Source organism: Ricinus communis, chromosome 5, assembly GCF_019578655.1.
Source record: "Ricinus communis isolate WT05 ecotype wild-type chromosome 5, ASM1957865v1, whole genome shotgun sequence".
Classification (NCBI taxonomy): domain Eukaryota; kingdom Viridiplantae; phylum Streptophyta; class Magnoliopsida; order Malpighiales; family Euphorbiaceae; genus Ricinus; species Ricinus communis.
This window is the reverse complement of record NC_063260.1, coordinates 27218676-27238859: the sequence shown is the minus strand read 5'-3', so window position 1 is coordinate 27238859 and position 20184 is coordinate 27218676. Positions and strand designations below refer to the sequence as shown.

At 33.6% G+C, this 20184-nt stretch overlaps 4 protein-coding genes across 8 annotated transcripts; 2 read left to right on the top strand and 2 right to left on the bottom strand.

The window, feature by feature from the left end:
* Positions 1 to 674: 674 nt before the first annotated feature.
* On the bottom strand, positions 675 to 4930 carry LOC8288881 (B3 domain-containing transcription factor NGA1). 5 transcript variants are annotated; one of them, XR_007216086.1, is made up of 5 exons: positions 3259 to 4929; positions 2368 to 2440; positions 2056 to 2219; positions 1452 to 1500; positions 675 to 1154 (listed from the first exon to the last, which is right to left on the bottom strand). XR_007216086.1 is itself a non-coding variant. In XM_025157300.2 (3 exons), the coding sequence occupies exons 1-2, from the start codon at positions 4442 to 4444 to the stop codon at positions 2370 to 2372; spliced, it is 1257 nt and encodes a 418-aa protein (XP_025013068.1). In that variant the 5' UTR covers positions 4445 to 4929; the 3' UTR covers positions 1957 to 2219; positions 2368 to 2369. The 5 variants fall into 5 exon arrangements, 2 of the variants coding, with proteins under 2 accessions (XP_025013068.1, XP_002518948.1); XR_007216087.1 differs by lacking the exon at positions 1452 to 1500 and having other exon boundaries at positions 2056 to 2284; positions 3259 to 4930; XR_003079070.2 differs by lacking the exon at positions 1452 to 1500.
* A 7645-nt stretch (positions 4931 to 12575) lies between these two features.
* LOC8288880 (mitochondrial import inner membrane translocase subunit Tim13) lies at positions 12576 to 13733 on the top strand. The gene is made up of 2 exons (XM_002518901.4): positions 12576 to 12812; positions 13394 to 13733. The coding sequence occupies exons 1-2, from the start codon at positions 12696 to 12698 to the stop codon at positions 13541 to 13543; spliced, it is 267 nt and encodes an 88-aa protein (XP_002518947.1). The 5' UTR covers positions 12576 to 12695; the 3' UTR covers positions 13544 to 13733.
* Positions 13734 to 14021: 288 nt separating this feature from the next.
* Positions 14022 to 15146, bottom strand: LOC8288879 (probable F-box protein At2g36090). The gene has a single exon (XM_002518900.2). The coding sequence runs from the start codon at positions 15144 to 15146 to the stop codon at positions 14022 to 14024; it is 1125 nt and encodes a 374-aa protein (XP_002518946.2).
* A 3196-nt stretch (positions 15147 to 18342) lies between these two features.
* LOC8288878 (protein DMR6-LIKE OXYGENASE 2) lies at positions 18343 to 19990 on the top strand. Its single transcript, XM_002518899.4, has 3 exons — positions 18343 to 18647; positions 18755 to 19002; positions 19088 to 19990. The coding sequence occupies exons 1-3, from the start codon at positions 18429 to 18431 to the stop codon at positions 19659 to 19661; spliced, it is 1041 nt and encodes a 346-aa protein (XP_002518945.1). The 5' UTR covers positions 18343 to 18428; the 3' UTR covers positions 19662 to 19990.
* Positions 19991 to 20184: the final 194 nt, after the last annotated feature.

Below are 20184 nucleotides of genomic sequence, written 5' to 3'. Positions count from 1 at the left end.
CAAATATACATTATGCTTGTTAGTGTTATCCACACGGAATGTAGATTATACATCATCTTAATTAACTAAGGGATCAAAATAAAGTGAATTCTTTATTTAGTCCACTCATATGTCGAGAAACTCACACGTCCATATTGTGCAAAATGCAAATCACAATCTAATGAAATAAACGGGATCTTTGAATTTTGCACTTCGATTCTATCCCAAAACTTTAAACTAATTTATTTTTAATTAAATTTCAATTTAATCACTTTTATAAATAAAAAATTCACATATTATAAAATTTACGATTGTGTAAAAGTTAATTAATATTTAGAAATGCGATCTGCCAATTCCGCATTACTGAAATGACTAAAGTATAATAAAAATTAAAGTTGAATAATTAAAATGAAACAAACTAAAATTTCATGACCAAACATAAGATTAATTAGAAATTTTATTATTATTTATATCATTATCTTGAATATTCTATTAAGAAAAACTAAAAACTAGACTCAGTGAAGCATAGATGAGAGGATACGGATCTATTCTAGCTTAACTAAGATCTTGAGTTTGAACTTTGAGAATGCGGCTGCGTTAAAACTATTAAGAAAATATTTTGCCACTCGTAAAAGTCCTACCCGCCACAGTATAGATTAACTCAAAGTATATATTTATAATTTAAAAAAAAAAAAAACTGGAACAAAACCACATTTAATCAAGAACTAGCAGCAGATTTGTTCTTCACATAAACACTCGCATATTAACATTATGTTACGGTTGGATCTCGGGCTAAGTTTAATGGAAGAAAAGCTTACCGCACAATCAAAACTCAGACCTCATCTGTTTAACAATCGAGGAAAGAGGAGAACGTAGAAACATTTTTTTATATTTATTTTTCATGAAGAAAGGTTTATTTGTGGCTCACGAAAACTAGGACACTTTCTTCTGGCCACTTGAATTGGGGAAAGGTCCATGGACAATAATTTAAATATCAAATAATGGGATAGCTAGTTATGCGACTTCATCTGTTGCGAACTATCCCTATACTATACAGCTCCACTAGCTAACTTTCTGGCGTCGTACCGATGCTATTGAAAAAGAAGTGACAAAGATGATGATGCACAGCCTACTTATAAGCCCTAAGCAAATGATAGTAATTGTTGGCGATCATCCTGTAAAGAACATAAATTTAGTGCAGTATGTTAAGTAGTTTTCAGTCAATACTAACTCTAACTTACTTATCACATCTTCAAAATCACTCCAGGATAAGCCTGTCTACAAGAAAACACTCTTCTATAAAGGGAAATCTGATAAAAAAAAATTGACAGTGTTTATAGGTATTATGCATAAGATAGTATGTCTAAATATCAAGGAACCTTATACATGAAAATGTCATGTTGGCTGAAGATGCAAAGCCAAATGAGATACTTAAGTTTTGATAATGATAAAAATTAAATTACTATATATACCTTGAGAGAAGTTCCTAAAATTTTGATTTCCAGGAGTTAAGCTTCATCTCTACAAGAGAAAAGGTGTGCGGCACTTTAAACTACTTTACAAATTCCTAATAGAGTTTGATGACTCAAAGGACACCTTCAAATGACTCATTTAAGCAAGCTTTTACAAATTTTATCCCCAAAACAAAGGAAGGGCATATCCATTGTCCTGATGATAGTATAGAATATACTACCAATTAATCGGTTAAATTAGATGAAAGAGAAAAGGTGTAAACTGCATTTATTGAGACAGTACTTCTAAATTACTCTTTTGACTATTTGATTCTTAACAGTTTCAGTTAGTCGTATTTTGGTGGATTATTGGAGGCCTAATTTTGCTAATTAATCGCTGGAAATTTGGATACTGTTTATAGCGGCCGCCAGTAAAACAATAACACAGAAGATGAGAGACTCAGAGAAGTTTACTTAAGGTTGAGAAATGTAATTAAGAAAAAAAATTATAGGAATTGCAAATTAATGATATAAAACACTAGAGATTTAATTGATGATATATATTTAGGATCATGATGATGATGATCAGACGAAGTAAAGTTGTACTTAACAAACAAATGCATACCTTGGTCGGTTAATTTCACCTCTTGGGACTAGTCCATGGTAATTAAGTCGTGCAGCCAATGAAAAGCAATGAGATGGACGAAGAAGAAAGAAGAAACCTCGCGAATAAAGATAGGCCTTTAATCTAGGGCATCCTTTTGTAGATTAGAGTAATCGGTAATGAGGCTGTGGCGAAATTATGATGAGAAGTTGCGGGAGAAGAATAAGAATTAAGAGGGGAAGAAGGAAAACTGAACAAATTTAGGAAGCAAGAATTGAAGTAAAGAAGAAAGAAAGAAAGAAAGAAAATAAATAAAAGAAAAAAAGTTGATACCATTAAAAGCTCTGCAACAATCTCTGCAAAACCTGGCGAGCCTGCCCAAGGAAGCAGCGACAAGAACAACAACCTACCAAAGTTAAAACAAAAGGAGAGAGAAAAGATAAACTTACAAATCACATAATGTTGCTATAACATTACGCTCAGTAACTTAGGGTCAGGAAAGGTTGTTAGTCTCTTAAACAACAGTGGTAAGAAAGAAAGAAACACGAGATTATATATATATATATATATATATATATATAAGAGCTGTTATATAGAGACCAATATCAGTGAGCAAACCATGTCATTGATACATATTGGGGAAAACCAGTCCCTACAAAAAGAAGAAAGACTTCTTCAAATCTTGGGCAACATGGATATATATCTAATATATATAAATAGGCTATCTTTTTCTTCTTCTTTTTTCTTCTTTCCCAAATGTATTATACATAAATATTTATACAGAATTTGTAAAGAAAAGAAAAGAGAAAAGGAAAAGGGGAGAAATGGTGCTAGCACTGTGGAAAAGTCCTTTGAACTAAATAATCCATTGAAACCTTTAACCTTCAAACCCCAAGTTTGCTGATAAGATGTGTAGTAGTGTGAGAAATCACATTAGTTTCCTTCTTCTGGTCCCCGGCTCATTATTCAGCAACTAATCACTTTGAAGAAGCAGCATTTGAATTTAATTCTGGGCCTTGGTGTGTGCAGCGAAGAAATGGACTTTAAAAAGAAGAAATGAAGAATTTTAAAAAGAAAAGGCAGGGCAATCAATTAGCTGTCTAAGCTGCTATATGTGAATCTTCTTCTTGCTGCTGCTGCTGCTGCTGCTGATGGTAGGTGTCTAATATGAAATTAACAAAGTAAATTATCAAATATCCAAATCTAAGGACATAGATGACTTGCCTTTGTGAAGGAATTGCGGGGAAGGCAAAGGCGTGCCATTGTACAGCCTTAATTGAAGCGGATGATGAGAGGGCTGCTGTAATGCTGCTGCCATAGCAGGTATAGGTGTGGAAGTGGATAATTTGTCACATTCATGATCAGAATCAGATATGGGGCAATCCATGTTAACACCAAAGAGCCTCAATCTCTTAGCAGCGGCTTTCCCTTGGACCACCGGCACCGACTCAAACACCATTGGCTCCATAAAGCCACCACTGCTTGCAGCTGCTTGCTGCCATTGCACCATTCCAGCCTGTTGTGGGGATCTCATGTATATTATTGTCCCTGAATTAGATGAACCAACATTGCTATTGTAATTATAGTTATTGCTGCTATTGTAACCATAACCGAAACCGTAAGCAGATGCACCTCCACCTCCACCACTACTGTTGTAATAATTGGGATTGGACAAATGAAAGTGGTCCCTAGGCACTGGTGGCGGCCGCATCAGTAGAGGGCTCCAAGGTATAGACGATAAATGGTGCTGCTGATGACGGTGAGTAGGTTGGTGATGAGGACCATCAGGACGGCGTCTCCAATCAATGTAGAGACGATCTTTAGCAGCCTCACCTACCCCTCTCTGAAAGGAGACAATATCACCGGCGTCAAGCTTCTTATCCTTAACAAAACGACTCCAACCTTTGGTCATAACATAGCTTTGGCTGCTATTCCAGTAAGAGTAGCGAAATCTCCAAGCTTTACCAGTTTTATCCTCGAAATTCAAAAGAAGACCCTTGTCATTGGTTGATGAATCTAATGGAAAGTACTTTTCTGCATGCTGCTTTGGGATCACTAACCGATTCAGCTTTCCCACATCACTCGGGGTGACCACCTTATCAAACATATGTTCCTTTTGTATCACAACACCGCACTCTCCTTCGCCACTGCCTTCCTCTTCTTCGAAGATGCCTGCAGCACTTCCGGCATCTTCCTGCTCAGGGTCGTACTTGCTTCCCAGCCAAGAACCCACTTGAGGATGGTGGTTCTTATCATAGATTTGAGAGAGAGCAAGCAGATGATGGGGCTTGTGCTGAGAGGAAGAAGAAGATGGAGACGAAGACGATGAGTATGAGAAAGGGAGATGTTTACCTTTACTCATCTGCTCTTCTTCAGTACTAATAATACCAGCTGCGGATCCAATTTCCATGTGATCTATTTATATTTACAATGATTTGAGATCTATGAGACCAGCAGTAGTACTCCAGGGAAAGAAAAAGAAGAAAAAGAAGAAGAAAATCAAAGGAGAAACAATGGAAAGTCGTTTGCATAAAAACAAAAACAACGAGTAGACAAGTCTCTAGGGTTAGAGAAGATTAATTGTGGAAAATGTAATACAACAATGAACAACGGTGCTTTCTTTTTTGACCAACAACATGCAGTGTTAGACAACAGCTGCCTGCCTCCCTCCGTTTCAAAGAGCAGTGCAAGTTCCTCTTCTTATTATTGTTATTATTATTATTGACCTTTAATAATGTACCAAAATTCATCTAAAGAAAAGGGGTATTACAAAACTAAAACAAGGGTGCCTCCCTCGAAACTTCTCAATCTCAAGTTAGGCGATTTCTTTCTTTCTTTCTTTCTTTCTTTTCTCTTTTCTTGGGTTTGGGCTTTGTTTGAGGTCTCGTGAATAAATTGTTTTGTGAATAAATTGTTTTTGTCTAATTGAGAGACTTGATAGATCAAAGTTTATACGTGGGGACCTCATGTATTATCTGGTTGGGCTCATGTGAGCTTGTCATTGTCACAATCCTGCCCGCTATTTCTTCCTTCTTCTGTATATTGTTTCTCTTCTACGGTCCTTATATGGCCAGCTGTTTTTTTTTTTTTTTGAGAGCACGACCCTTTTCTTTAAAAAAAAAAAAAAAGATTTCATTTTTCTTTCAACTTGGATTATTTTAAGAACCCCTCCTTCCCTTTTCTTTTTTTTTAATAAGTTATCTTCACTTCCTATATTATTAATTATTCTCTTTACGTCTTCTACATTATTGTATAGATACCCACATATATATAATATATATATATATATATAAATCAAAGAAAAAAAGATGGGAAAGATGAGAAGGGAAGGAATCTAAGGGAAGGTTGGGGTTTTGACTTGCTTTCAATTAAATCCGTACGGACCACACCAGGAGGACTGGAGAGGATATATTAGTAAAAAGTTGGAACAGTGCTGTTGCAGGGCCGCATGCAGTCACATGAGGCTCACTTAGGCCCACCTTTCCCATACTTTTTTATTTTATTTTATTATTCTCTTTACTTAATATTTTTAAATAATAAATATATATATATATATTTTTTATCTAATCCACCTGCTGTCAAATAGGATAGTGCCTCCTTCAATCAAGTTTCTCAGTTCTTATAAAAATTGTAAACGTGGCATTCTCCCATTGCTGTAATATAATGTTTCTTCTTTAATCTATTCAAATCCTGCGCTGTACTGTCAACAATGATTGGTATCGGTTTTATCCGCACCCAACTCCTGATTACTCCTAACCCTTTTTCCGTGTCTCTGCGATGCAAACTGGGTGAAAGAGCTTATTGCCCCTCCTCCGCACTTGGTTGTTTTTTAATCAAATTTCAAGCATTAGGAGGAGGACAAGGTACAACGTTATATTTAACATGATTAAGCCAATTCATGTTTTATTATGTTCATTATAATAATAATATCAATATGTTAATCACGTCTAGTAAAAGAAATCATAACTAATATAGTAAGGAAATGGAGAACCCATGACCATTGAGGAGTGGGGTAATATATGTAAGAAAATGCAACTAATTGATGAACAATACCTACTCAGGTAGAACAGATATATGTAAATAGATGGAGATGCCCACATCCACATGTGATGGTTGGGGCTTCTTTGCATTCTGCATCCTCCACCTGCATGCATGCATCCTATATTTTTCAATTGTTTTCTTTAATTTTTTTGAATTAAAGATTTCTTTTTGCCTCAAGCGTCTGATTTTTTGTGGACTCCCATCAAACACAAACGCAGGAAAAATAATTGATTATTTTCATTTTATTAATATCTAACTCTTACTTTTCAAGTTCAAATAAACAACTTGAACTTGATACATAAAACAAAGTCTATCAGCCTCCTTTTTTTCCCACTTCTTTCTCACTTCTTTTTTCAATATATTTTTCTTTTTATTTTAACCCACAACTTTCTTTTAGACTCATCGTGGCTTTTTTTTTTTTTTTTTTTTTATCACTTTTCTATTAATCTTTTCTTCATAAACACCATAAAGACGATAAACAGAGTGCTATGTCAAGTTAAAATTTATAATAATTTTATCAATAAAATAAAAGAATTTAGAGGAAGTTATCATCATACAAATGAGATTATAATCTTACGTTTTCAAAATTAATTGAAAAAATATTTTCAGAAAGAAATATTTAATTGATGCTTATTTTTAAAATAAGATTTTATAAAGTAAAACTGTCTATAAAAAAATTAGAATATAGTCTATTTTAATTTGGAAAAAATAAACTTTTCCTTATCACCAAACAACAATCTCAAATATAAAAATGCCACCTGATTAATGTTTATATAGACATAAAATAATTGTTTTTATGTTAATGAGAAATAAAATCAAAGTGCACGACGGCCCTCTCAAAGAAACGAAAAGAAAATTCGTGACTTCAATGTGAAATAAAAATATTAAAAATAAAATAAAAATAATTTCTATGATATAAATATATTATTTAGAAATAAAATATGCAATTAAAAATGAGTATAAATATCATATAATTTTATTTTAAAAAAATATACATCAATTTCATTAAGACCGTAATATGTATATACGTTTTTTTTTTTAAATATTAATAAGGGTAAGGTAGCACAAATTACAACAACTAGTATTTAGAGGTTATAACTCCAAAGCTTTAAGAATTAAATTTCATTAAATCATGTAAAGAGAGGAAAAATAAGGTGGAAAATTACTTTTTTTAAGAAAATAAATATTAGAGGAAAACGTGACATAAATGATTAAAATAATTTTTTTTAATTTTTATTTAGTACTACTAATTTTTTATTTGTATCAATTTCATCCCTGCAGCATTATATAAAACTCGTACTAGTGAAAGAGACAATGTAGATTTATTTGGCATTGTAATGCTAACATGTCTGTCTTTGTACTCGATTTATCCATTAATTAATTAATCTATTGATTAGTACTCCAAGTAATAGTTAATTTAATTAAATATGTATGTGAATGTGCAAGAGGGTAGCTTTCGTCATCTCCCTAAACCAGGGTGACGTGTCGTTTATATTAATCTAATCACTAATGATTAAAGTAATAATTAATGGTAACAAGCTGTCGTGTTTTGACTTAATAAACAAATAAAAGCCCTTAACTTTAGTCCCCAACTCCCGATTACAACCTTTTCCTTGGCTCGCATCTCTAAACACGTTCAACCAGTCTACCGTTTTTTATCCTCTTCTTTAGTAATAGTATCAATTAATCCCAACTCCTATCAGCTAAGATTTTCTGATTAATTATTATATTACATTTAACGTGTTGTTTTTTTTTAAAAAAGAAATATAAATAAATACTGATGTTTGTTAATAGCAAAAGATTATTAATAATTTATATTGATTTTTTAATAGGCACTTGATGACAAAAAATTGTTATAATAATTTAACATTTTATAAACCTGATAGATACAGTAATCTTGAATGTATCACTCTTCACGAGACTTTAAAAAAGGTTGGTTGTAGGTTTAGAACTAAAATATACGGTCAAACTCAAGTGTTACTCAAAGAACCTAAAAGAAAAAATCAAATCAAGTAGCCAATTTAGAAAATTGATAATATAATAGCCATACAATTCGTAACTTGCAGGCTGAATTTATGGTACGTAACTAAGATGATATAGTAAACATTTACAACTTGACCTCCTTATCTCATAGCAGTGAGGTGTTGAGGTAGCTAATCGTCACTTGCTTTTAATTAATTGGGTGAACATTCAATGAGATTGTGGGGAAAAATATGTATCTATAAGCTTCACAATCCATACAATGAACACAAGGCAATGCCAAAATCGTGCTAGGCTTGAATTTGATTATTTCGTATCTGATTAATTTGGGAATATTAAAGATTAATAATTTCTGATGAAGATAGAGCACATGACTCGTATTTGACAAACTTTACTTTTCTTTTTCTTTTTCTTAAGAAAGCGCCTTATGTATTCAATACTATTTACATGCAATTGAAAGTGCATATGTTCACACACTAATCAAGCTGGGAATTTGCTGAACTAATGAATTGCATGTCCACCTGTCTTTATATAACCAATGACAGAAGGTAAATAACACATCCTCGAAAATGGTATAAGTAAGATCGTAATTAATTTTATAAATTTAATTATATGAAATTTCTAAATGAACTTTAATTTTAACCAAATACTTAAACTTTAAACTAAGATTTTATAAAGTTTTATCTAAACCATATACAATATCAAAGTAATTTCTTATTAGAATCATTCAAATAAAATTTCAGCAACACTAGGTCAGACATCTTTAGTTGTCAAATAATGTAATACTGATTTATACCTAATTAAATCCTAAGTAAAATAAATCAAGTGGCAAAACTATATAGATAGCTTAGCTGGTGTTCTAGCTGTAGCACAATCTTCTACTTATCAATGTCAATATCATATGTAACAAATATTTGTTTAGTTAACCAGTTAAGAAGCTGCTAAATGGGAATTTAAAAGGTATTTATTCCTATAGTTAAATAGATAATTCTAGGATTCTTCCATTATATGTAAAGTGTATATTATATAAATTTTGATTTCAACTTTAGCAGTTATAGTATGAGTAAATTTTACATTATAACAAGTTATAATTTTTTTAGATTCTACATAGAAATAAATATATGTATATTTTAAAAATTATTAAGCTATATTACATTAAAAATTTAAGATAAAATAAATTATTTATGTAAAATAAGTTATTCTCTAAAGTTATTACCACATCGTTGAACTTACATGCACCTAACTTCTTAATATGAACACTTCATTATTAGAGTCAAAATACTTTTAAGATTATGTTTGTCTCTTTTCTCAATATATTTATATATACTTAGTTTTTACGCAACTAGTTAACTCTACTAAAGTAGTACATATTTTACTTCTATACCACTTCTGCATAAAACTAATTGAATTAAAAAAAAAAAAACTTATTGCAATAAAATTAGTTTGGTTCGAAGAGTGTGACTTGGAAATATGTATGATATAAGAAGTCAATCTGTTGGCCAACTAAAATAGATCTATTCAATTAGAAATACAAATAATTAGTTAGAAGAGTCCTTTTTAGCTACTCAAGTGCTATAGGCAGAATAAATGATAAATAAGTTATTATATAATTTGAATTTCTTTTATTGATTTAGAATAAAAATATAACTTATTTAATAATTGGTGCATTATATAAAAATAGTTAAAAACATATAGATGGTATAGCGGATAGTCATACATGGCAGTAATTAATTTTTGAAACCCCTAACATAAAAATTGACAAGCGACAACCCAAAATAAATGGATGTTGAAAATTGGGTTCAAATTCAAAGAATGGACCCAACAAAAAGAAAAGAAACGTTAAAAACAAAAAAAAAAAAAGGAAAAAAAAAATATCTGAAAGTATAGCACCAGCTAGCATCCATAAATCAAGTAATGTGCAGAAAGGATGGGAAGAATGGAGAATGGTGTCTCACCTGTTGGAGTTATTAATGGGAATGGACCCCTTTTTTCTTTGTTCACAAAGTGCATTGACACGCAAAACCTTTTTTACTTGTAAAAGCTCATGCCATCCCTTATTTAAACTTACTCAACGACGTGGAGTGTATATATATATATATGTACTTACACCTGCTTTCCTTTGTTCTTTTCCCCCCTTCTTCTTATGCTTCTTCTTCTTCTTCTTCTTCTTCTTCTTCTTCTTCCCTTTCCCTACTATAGGTTGCTTTAGGTTGGGGTCCTGTTCCTATAGGGTTCCCTCTTATTATGAAAGAAATTCATCAGTAAGGGTTTCATTATAAAAGATCGTCTTCACTTTCTCTTCTACTTCCAACGTAACTATATGGCTATGTTAAACTTTATGGGGGACCTCTCTCTCCCCCCGTCCTTTCTTTAAAGGGAATCCAACAAGAAAGAGTGCAATACCAACTGCACTATATACCACTTGTAATAAGCTGTAAATGAGGATATGGACCATTTACATATTTCCTTTATGATCATATCGATCGATTGGAATTAGAAACGAGGCTCTAAAATTGGATTTACTTAAGTTGAATCATAATTAAACGATAGCTCCTGATATATACTACTAAATTATGTATATATCATAACATCTCATAGCAGAAGACTTTATAACAATGTATTATTAAATAAAATCAAGCATCCATGACAAACGGAAGGAAACAAAATCCAGTGGTGCATTTTGTTGCAGGGAGATAGGTTTATACATGTACAAGATATACAGAGAGAGATAGAGAAAGGACCACTCCCTTGTTCCAAAACTCTACATCTACAACTGCAGTGCTGGACCACCAATCATACTCTACGGTCCAGTTGGCGGCTATCTTGTTTTTTCTACGCAGTGTCGGCCTCTGTCTCTCTGTTAGCAAGTGTTGAATATTAAGGGCTATAGTTTGATTTGAATGTTAAATCTTTTGAAATAGTAGCTAGCTAACTAAGGGTGACGAATAATTCATATATGTTATAGTTGCTCTAATAAAAAACGCAATCAATAAAGTCACTGATTTGGTCGCTCCAGTATGTAACTGCATAAACACCTTTAACCATATATATGTTTATCCTTATTGAGTGTTAGCAGATAGAAATCGTATATATAGGAAGCAAAACAAAGAAGAAATGAAGCAAGAAATATGTGCACGAAATGAAAAAAAATTAACAAGTTGCAGCGCTTAAAAGTCCAGTCAGTTCCATTTGAGTGGCTCAATGCATGCGAAAGCAGCAAGTTGGTGTGTTTACGTGGATGAAGAAAATAGAAAAGGATGCCCTTTTTTTCCACAATACAAGCAGATTGTAAGGTCTCTGTTCTCCAGGGTGACCAGCCCCGGTATTTGCTTTCCCTAGTTTTTATCTGACCCTGTGTGTTGAAGATTCAATTGATCGATTCCCCTTCATGTGAGTGAAGTCGTTATTTAGAATAGTTAGACTTGACCAAAAAGGGCCGAAAGACTAGGTCAAGGAAGAGCAGCTAGCGGAGCATATGGAGTCTCTTCTCTTTTTATTTTCTTTTTCACTTTCTGGGCCTAAGCAGGCGTGCAATCCAAACTAAAGGGGAATGCAGCGTAATTTCTCGAGTTGACTTTTAGGATCATGTCTTATTTTTCCTTTTTCAAGGACATATCCATCCATTGATTCACGAAGAAGCTACCTGTGGACTAAATTAGGTTACCGTTTTTGTATCATATAGCTGTTTATAAAGTTTCTATACTATAATAGTTTCAATATAATATTTTAGTATGACAAATATGTTAGCAAAATCATTATAGTGACTATACGTATATCTCTGCCCAGCAGTCAGGATATTATCTACCAATTACACTGTTCAAACCCTTAATTGATTTCTATTGAGTTGTGGTCGACGATAAGCTCATTTCTCATTACTTTTCTTTTGCTTTTTCTTCTCTCTTTTTTTTTTTTTTTCTTTTCTCTCTTTTTGTGGGAGTGTTTAGTATTTGAGAGGTATTTGTTACGGAAAAATTCATTCATGTCATATATTTTGACAAATTATTCTTTAAGTCAGATTTAATAGCTAGTTCTTGTCACATTATAGTACCCATGAAATATTCAAAAGAGATGCAAAGATAATAAAAGAAATATGAACAAAATTGAGTTTTGATAATCTCTTAGCCAAAATGTCGTTATCAATCCTATTGATGATTAATTTGTATGTTAGTATTCTATTTTGTAGATGACATGAATGAAAAAAAAAAGATCTCTTTACTTCCTAAAAGAAATTATAATATTTAATCTCTAAAATGAATTAGAAAATTAAAACTGAAAAAATCCCGTTGATTTTGGAGCAATTTAAGAATGGAAGATGGCATTGAACTATTAAACCCTAACTTAAAATCCCTCAAAATTAAACTCGATCACCTTGCATGACACTAATGCAGTGTAATTGAAGAGACTATAATCGTGTGGGCCAGCCGTAAGCCCAAACCCATGTTGAGAATGAGACATAGGGGTAAGATAATATGGGCCATAAAGCAGCGGATTTGGGCCCAGAGGGTTTAAGAATTACGAGTCAACAACATCTGATGTATCATTGAGGGCAATTGTAATTCTAGGGTTTATCATCTCCTCTAAGCTCTACCTCTCACATAGAAGAAACGAGTCACATAGAGAGAGAGCGAGAGAGAGAGAGAATGGATACGTTTTCATCACCATCATCAATTGGAACAGGATCTCAAGTGTCAACTTCAGATCTTATGGACCAGGTCAAGACACAGCTCGCCCAGGCTTATGCTCAGGAGTTCCTTGAGGTTTTTGCTATTTTAGTCATTTGATTCTTTAGTATGCATATTTTAGACGCTTGCTAGATTTCAATTTATCAATTCATTTCTTTGTCAAACTATAGATTTGTACACTTCATGTTGTATTCTAGATTCATTATACCACAAATAAATTAACATAGCTTCTTTTTGGTTTTTTTGTATGATTTTGAGCAAAGTTGAAGGTTGTGTGAAACTTTAATGTATCTTCAATACATTAATTGCATATAAAGCTATATGTTCCTGGTATCTTTAACCATTGGCAACTAGCTTGCTTTTGAACAATGAAGGTGTCGTGGGGATTTTGGCTCACATATCTTGCTTATATCAGTTGCCATTGGACCTCAGAGATGTGAATGCTCAAGTGATTAGTTTTGGTGGATTTGATTTTGTTTCATTCGTTTTCTCAGCCACCAATGCTTTATGATTTTGACCTCAATGACTATATGGTGCTTCTCCTACATATTTCTTGCTCGGGAAGCTCGAACGGATGCTTTGCAGATGATAAGCATTTTGTATGCATATTATTAGTCTACTAAACTTAAAGTTTTTTTTTTTTTATTTCATTGCAGACTGTTCGGGGTAAATGTTTCGATAAGTGTATCACAAAACCAGGGTCAAGCCTTAGTGGGAGCGAAAGTAGCTGCATCTCCAGGTGTGTGGATCGCTACATAGAGGCCACTGGCATTGTTAGCAGAGCTCTTTTCAATGCTCCACACTGAATTACGATTTGGAAAGTTTTGGAGAAGAATGTCCCGCAACTCTTAGTAATAGAGAGACATTTCTTTTCATACTTGTATGCTGGCCACTTTAACAATGGGCACAGATGTTTTCTTCATATTGAACACTAACTTTTGCAGTTATTGATTCTTTTCAATAATTAAAAAATATATATTCTCAGTTTGATTATAATGATAATTATGAGTATATGTGAACGTATAACATAAAGTTTTACTCGGATGTCTTTCTCATTTGTCTATGACTTCTATAAGGTAAGGAGTTCTGGCCCTCTTAAGTCTTATGTGCTTATCAAGGGAGCTGGAAAATGCATGACATACGGTGACATATAGATCACACATACTCTGCACAAGACTTATTACCATTTTTTTCTATCACCTCTTGTGTTACTATATTAACAGATTGAGGTGTATATATTTACACGGTGTAAAGAATCTTCATTGCAACTATGTGTTGATTTTGCTAAAACAATCGAGTTAAAGCATGACAAGAAACTGCAAACATTGCAATTTCAATTGATATATAAAGCCAATTAGTTAGTTTCTCTCTCTTTTCTCGTCTCTTAGCCATCTCTTTCTTGTGCTTTTCATATTGATTGAGGCCATTTTCCACCTTAAGCTGATTTGTACTTCGTGGGCTGTATAGTGCCTTATTCAGAATCATCAAACTCTTCCTCCCATTAACGGTGGCACCTGACACACCCTCAATGCTCATGCTGATATCCCTCCATCGGGAATACCCTTGCCTTTCTGTCACCTTAAATTTAGTTGTTATTTTGCACCTGACCAGCTTGCCAGGCAGTAGAGTCTCTTCCACTGGTATAACGCTCCCAAAATGCATCACATGGTTCCCCTGATGGGGCCAAATACTCTGTACAGAAAATGGCTTCCAGCTCGAGAGATTAACTGCCCTACCTGCCTTTGTGTCTAAAAGTATCCTACTCAACCTGAGGTCTCGCGTCAACTCCTTGCAGTGGTCTTGTGTCTTTTGGTCTGCTGGTGATAAGGGCAGAGGAGTTGATCTTTCATCATTGTTAGTATCACCAAGATTACCATTCGACAAGTCGAGATCATCCTCATCATAATCTGCGGTATCCAGGATTTGCAGTTTAAAAGGACAATTGAGAAACCATTGCTGACGTTCTCCGGAAATCGTGTCCCAGTTGGCATCTGTGAATTTAGTTTGGAATGCATCTACAGTTTCAGGTATGCCCTCGAGAGATTTGGAAAGGACGCATTGATTCTTGTAATATACATCGACTAGAGACACAAAATCACAAGATGAAGTGGTGGTTTCTAATTCACAAGAATTATCATTAGCCATATCATCATAGAGAATCAAGGGATAGGCGTCAGCAAATAAATTATCGAAACGGTGGATGATAGAAGGTGAAAGGAGACGATAAGCAGTAGAAGGCCATGTAGAGTGGCACAAATGTTTCCAGGACGTGTGGTGTCGAACAATGCGTCGGAAGTAAGTAGAGGTGGAAGCAAGGGAGGCCAAGGCTAGACCATCAAGACGGTGCATGATATCTGCAAGAAGGTCCTCGTTGACGCCCTGAAGATGGCAGATCATCGGATGCTCCATTCGGTTGAATTGGGGATTGGAAGTGAGAGTGAGGGCGATGCAGTTTATGTGTATATATATATATGTCCGCAATTCACAGTTGGGTTAAAAGAATTGTCTATAGCAACCGCGTGCCGTGTGCAATTCCTGGAGAAGATGTTCTGCGGCGTCATATGGATATATGTTAAGGGTCAATATCTGTACATTGTTTGACCACTGCGATCGGTCACTTAATGATCAGCTGCCACGTAGGAGCAGAGGATAAAATTCATCAGCACACGGATATTTGGGCAAGGCAAAGAAAAAATGGCACTGGTGTGAACTTTAATTACTAATCCGGTCCATCGAAGTGTAGTTAAGAAGTGAGAAGGCCGACGTGGGACAATAAACTTAGGCCAGGACATATGCTATCATTCCTGTATGACTATGAGAGATGGGCCTTACTGAAAGAGCGTTTCGTTTTCAAGTGTCGCACTGAGTAATCTGTTGTTACAGGCCCACTCAATTTCTATTTTGGAGGCAACTCCAAGTATTCTAAGGCTTAGCCCATTCTTACGTTGGGACCGAGTTTTCAGCAGTCTATTTCGCATCCCTTTATATAAAGAATAAAAAGTTTCTGATATATGCCTTAATAAATTTGATACATAAGTACAAATTATTTTGACAAATAAATATAGTACTGATATGTAATTTATTAACTAATAATTAAATAAATTTAGATAAAACCATTTTAGTTATATTTTTTACTACTATATTAACTACGAAGTTATTTTTTAATTATATTATATTATAATTTTATTTTAATATAATCATAAATAAATTAATAGCATTTTAAACATTTTTTTATATAAGAAAACAATAAATTTTAAATTCTAGAATTCCGTATAGCTAAAAGCCTAGGCATATTCTGTAAGGCCACGGCGTAATCTATTTTTAAAATTAAGGGCCATATATGTGCCCTTCAACCTTAAAATTAAATGTCAATCCTTCATCTTGTCTATGGCCCATAATGTGGTCTATTAATGGCACACTATAGATGTTTTATTTTTGTCGAATGAAAAGTAGATAGCAAACGGTCCACTTGTGATTATTTATTTACAACATTTCATATTTTGACGGATGTAATATTTAATCATTACTTTCTTTCTTACCCTCACAATATGCTGCCAGCCAGAATCTCTTTTTTGATCTTTGAAACATGAGAAAGGAGAAAAAACAGGTAAGCTCTTTTTTGATCTTTGAATCGATATAAATAATTTTTTAATTATTTATATCGATTCTCTTCCTCACAAGACGGGGGCTAATGGTTAATTTTCTTACAATTTAAATAGTTTGTCAAATGCAGATCCAAAAGGCGAGAGCCTATAATATTTGGTCAAATATTCACTGTAAAACCAAATGAAAAAGTGGAGGGGGTCTTTACCAATTCAACTGGACGAGGCAATTCCTAATCACTTCCTCTGTCCTGCACTTGATTACAACTGAACTATTCCGGTATAAACAACAGTATAAATAAGCAGTTGCTCTTAGTTGCAATCAGAAGCACGACCTAACACAATTTTGTAGCCTATGCAAATCGTGAAGAAAGACACATTCCTTGTATATACAAATTAACATCTGATTCTGAATTAAAAAGTTGAGTGGGCTTCATGTTTTAAACAGATATCGCAGGTGTGGGAATAATATAATAACTGGAAGAGGAATTAACCCCTCGCCCTCAGAATGAAACACACTTTGCTCTATGACTAACCAACAAATCCTGGAATCCATACATCATGTTGGTCGTCTGCTTGGTATGATATTGTGACGTATGAACCATGACATCCGCAAGTGATTTGTCAGTGTATCAAATTATTTGGTTGGCTTATTTTTCTAATTTCTTTTGAGCAGTTAGATAGTTTGGTAGGCTTACACCTAACCAAACAAAATAAACAAAGACTTTGCTGTGTATTTATCGCTTCCACATCATACCACTTGAACCACTTACACTTTTCCCCTAAATTATATCACCATAAGATTATAAATACTTTTATAATATGTATTTTTATATTTTATATTTATCCGGTTATATATATATTTATATGTGAAATAAAATTTAATCTTTTACAAAAATTAAATAAAAAATTAATTAACTGATTATCTTTTAAAATACTGTTAACATCTTTCTTCAAGTTTAAAATAATCTGTAATGGACCATATATATTGATATTAACTTTTTATTTTTATAAATGTCTTTTATCTATACAAACATAATTTCAAGCTCTTAGAAATATATTTTTTAAAATATATATTTCAATTAAAATTTTTAATTATTAATCAGCTGGTTAAATTAACTTCTTCTTTTTTTTTTTTTATAAATTTTCTCAATTACTCGGTAGTGATTTACTAACTGTTTTTCCAGTTAATGAATTAATGATTTTTTAAAATTAAATCTTTTCATGTTTAAAATGAACATGACTTATTATGAGTGTAATCTTTACCTTCTATTTTAAATTGAATGATAGTGATTTTATTAAAAATTTAAATTTAGTTTTTAAAAGTGGGTAACAAATCTTATTTTTTTAATGGAGAAATTAAAACCAAATTAGCGTGATGAATTTTGTTTATTTTTCTTTTCTTATTATTTATCCAACTGATGAGAGAAGAGCTTACATTTGGAAAGTGAAAGGAATGACGTACTTCATAATGATGTCATGAAACTTATGTCATTGTCTGATTGAGTTGATGGACCAAACCAAGTTCTAACCATTTTTATGTCATCGATGCGGTTCCTTTTCTCTTTTTGTTTTATCTCTTTTTAATAAATTAAAGATGAACTTTGCCTTTTCAAAAATAAAATAAAATAAAAAAATGAAAAACAATTTTCCTGGCACTCGCGTGGATTTCTGCTACAGCAGCAATACCTGACTTAGACAATGTTGTTTGAAGATCTTTTTGCAAGAAAAGATCTCACCAACAGAAACCCTTCTGATGCATTTATTTACACATGATTTGTGCAGCATTCATGGGGAGTATAGAAAGAAGGGTATCATGTATCACATGGCTAATTATATTCTTCTGGCATTTTGTTAGTTAATAAATCAAGAACCGAGTAGTATTATGGTTATTATTAAACAAAAAATAAATAAAAATAATAATCAATACTTACTATTGTAATTCTAGATTGACTTTATAAACATAATATATTCACAACTTGTTCAATTCCAAACATTGTTATAAAGAGGCATGCATTTGCTCTTCTAATCACTCATTCAGGAAAAACAAAATCACTCATCCATTAGATTTCCTTTTATTTTAGGATCAATGGCTTCCACTAAGCTACTATTGGCTGATCTTGCCTCAGGTGTAAGACATGTACCTTCCAAATATATCCGTCCTGTCTCCGACCGTCCAAATCTCTCCGACGTTCACAAATCCGACGGTTCCATTCGTCTCATCGACCTCAAGGGCCTTCGGAGTCCTAATCGCGCTCTTGTAATCAAGCAGATTGGACAAGCCTGCCAAACTGATGGTTTCTTTCAGGTGCTAAATGAAACTAATCATGTCATCGCGGTTGCACTCATTGAGTATATATAGTATATCCTGCTCTCTTTAACAATTAAAATGCTGTCATGCTACTGTATTTTCAGGTAAAGAATCACGGACTGCCCGATGAAATGATCAACAGCATAATGCGTACTGCTAGAGAATTCTTTAAATTACCTGAAAGTGAGAGATTGAAATGTTATTCCAATGACCCTACCAAAACCACAAGGCTCTCTACAAGTTTTAATGTCAAGACAGAAAAGGTCTCTAACTGGAGAGACTTCCTCAGGCTCCATTGTTACCCTCTGGCGGATTATATCCAAGAATGGCCTTGCAATCCTCCATTGTTCAGGTACTTTGATATGATATGCATATATCTCACCAGTAGACATTGTGCATTTAATTCACATTTAATCAATTAGTTTGTTAACTGGCAGGAAAAATGTGTCTGAATATTCCACAAGTGTTCGAAGGCTAGTGCTGACATTGCTTGAAGCCATATCGGAAAGCTTGGGCCTTAAAAGAGACTACATAGAGAAGACATTAAGCAAGCAAGGACAGCACATGGCCATGAATTATTATCCTCCATGTCCGCAGCCAGAGCTCACATATGGATTGCCTGGACATACTGACCCCAATTTGATCACTATTCTTCTGCAAGACCATGTCCCTGGATTGCAGGTTCTCAGAAATGGAAAGTGGATTGCTATTAATCCCATTCCCAGTACATTCATTGTCAATATTGGTGACCAAATGCAGGTAATAAGCAATGATCGATACAAGAGTGTGCTCCACAGAGCAGTTGTTAACTCTTACGAGGAGAGAATATCAATCCCCACATTCTATTGTCCTTCACCTGATGCTGTGATAGGGCCTGCAAAGGATTTGATTGACCCTGACCATCCAGCAGCCTATAGGGAATTTACTTATGCCGAATACTATGAGAAGTTTTGGGACAGAGGACTTGCAAAAGAATGCTGCTTGGACCTGTTCAAAACTTCTACTGCTTGACACATCTCGTATTACACCAGTCCAATAGATCCTCTCTTTGTCAAGGCTTGAGCTTGCTGATCTCAGTTAACACAATAGGCATATCTTTTGAAGTGTATAATTATCAATCTGTCAATACGGGTAGAGTATAGATGTTTAATTTATAACTCGATCATCTTTAGCAAGTGGATATTTTGAAGTTCAGTTGTATTGTAAGACTGTTAGTTGGTAAGCTGTTGGCGATGATGACCGAGTGGTAAGTTGCAGGACAATTTCACTGTTACGAGCCATCTTCGCCTTAAGTTTAAGCATATCAATGACAAGATTCAAGCAAAAAAAATTTCATTCAAGAATTCCACTATATTGCAGTCATGGCACGGGTTTGAGACATGTTAGTGAGGAAGTAGTAGTTTTCTGAAGCTATCAAACTTATAAAAACTAACAACTTGAAACAATAGTCAAGCCATCACAGTAGAAATATGAGTCAGATTTTGAAGCCTACAGAACTTTTCATACGAGCCGTCATAGTTTAAAAACCATCCTC

Coding starts and splice junctions, on each gene's coding strand:
- LOC8288878 (XM_002518899.4), top strand. CDS start 18,429: ATGGCTTCCACTAAGCTACTATTGGCTGATCTTGCCTCAGGTGTAAGA. Junction 18,648..18,754: donor AAACTGATGGTTTCTTTCAG/GTGCTAAATGAA, acceptor CTGTATTTTCAG/GTAAAGAATCACGGACTGCC. Junction 19,003..19,087: donor TGCAATCCTCCATTGTTCAG/GTACTTTGATAT, acceptor GTTAACTGGCAG/GAAAAATGTGTCTGAATATT.
- LOC8288880 (XM_002518901.4), top strand. CDS start 12,696: ATGGATACGTTTTCATCACCATCATCAATTGGAACAGGATCTCAAGTG. Junction 12,813..13,393: donor ATGCTCAGGAGTTCCTTGAG/GTTTTTGCTATT, acceptor ATTTCATTGCAG/ACTGTTCGGGGTAAATGTTT.
- LOC8288881 (XM_025157300.2), bottom strand. CDS start 4,444: ATGGAAATTGGATCCGCAGCTGGTATTATTAGTACTGAAGAAGAGCAG. Junction 2,441..3,258: donor CCCGCAATTCCTTCACAAAG/GCAAGTCATCTA, acceptor TAACTTTGGTAG/GTTGTTGTTCTTGTCGCTGC.
- LOC8288879 (XM_002518900.2), bottom strand. CDS start 15,146: ATGGAGCATCCGATGATCTGCCATCTTCAGGGCGTCAACGAGGACCTT.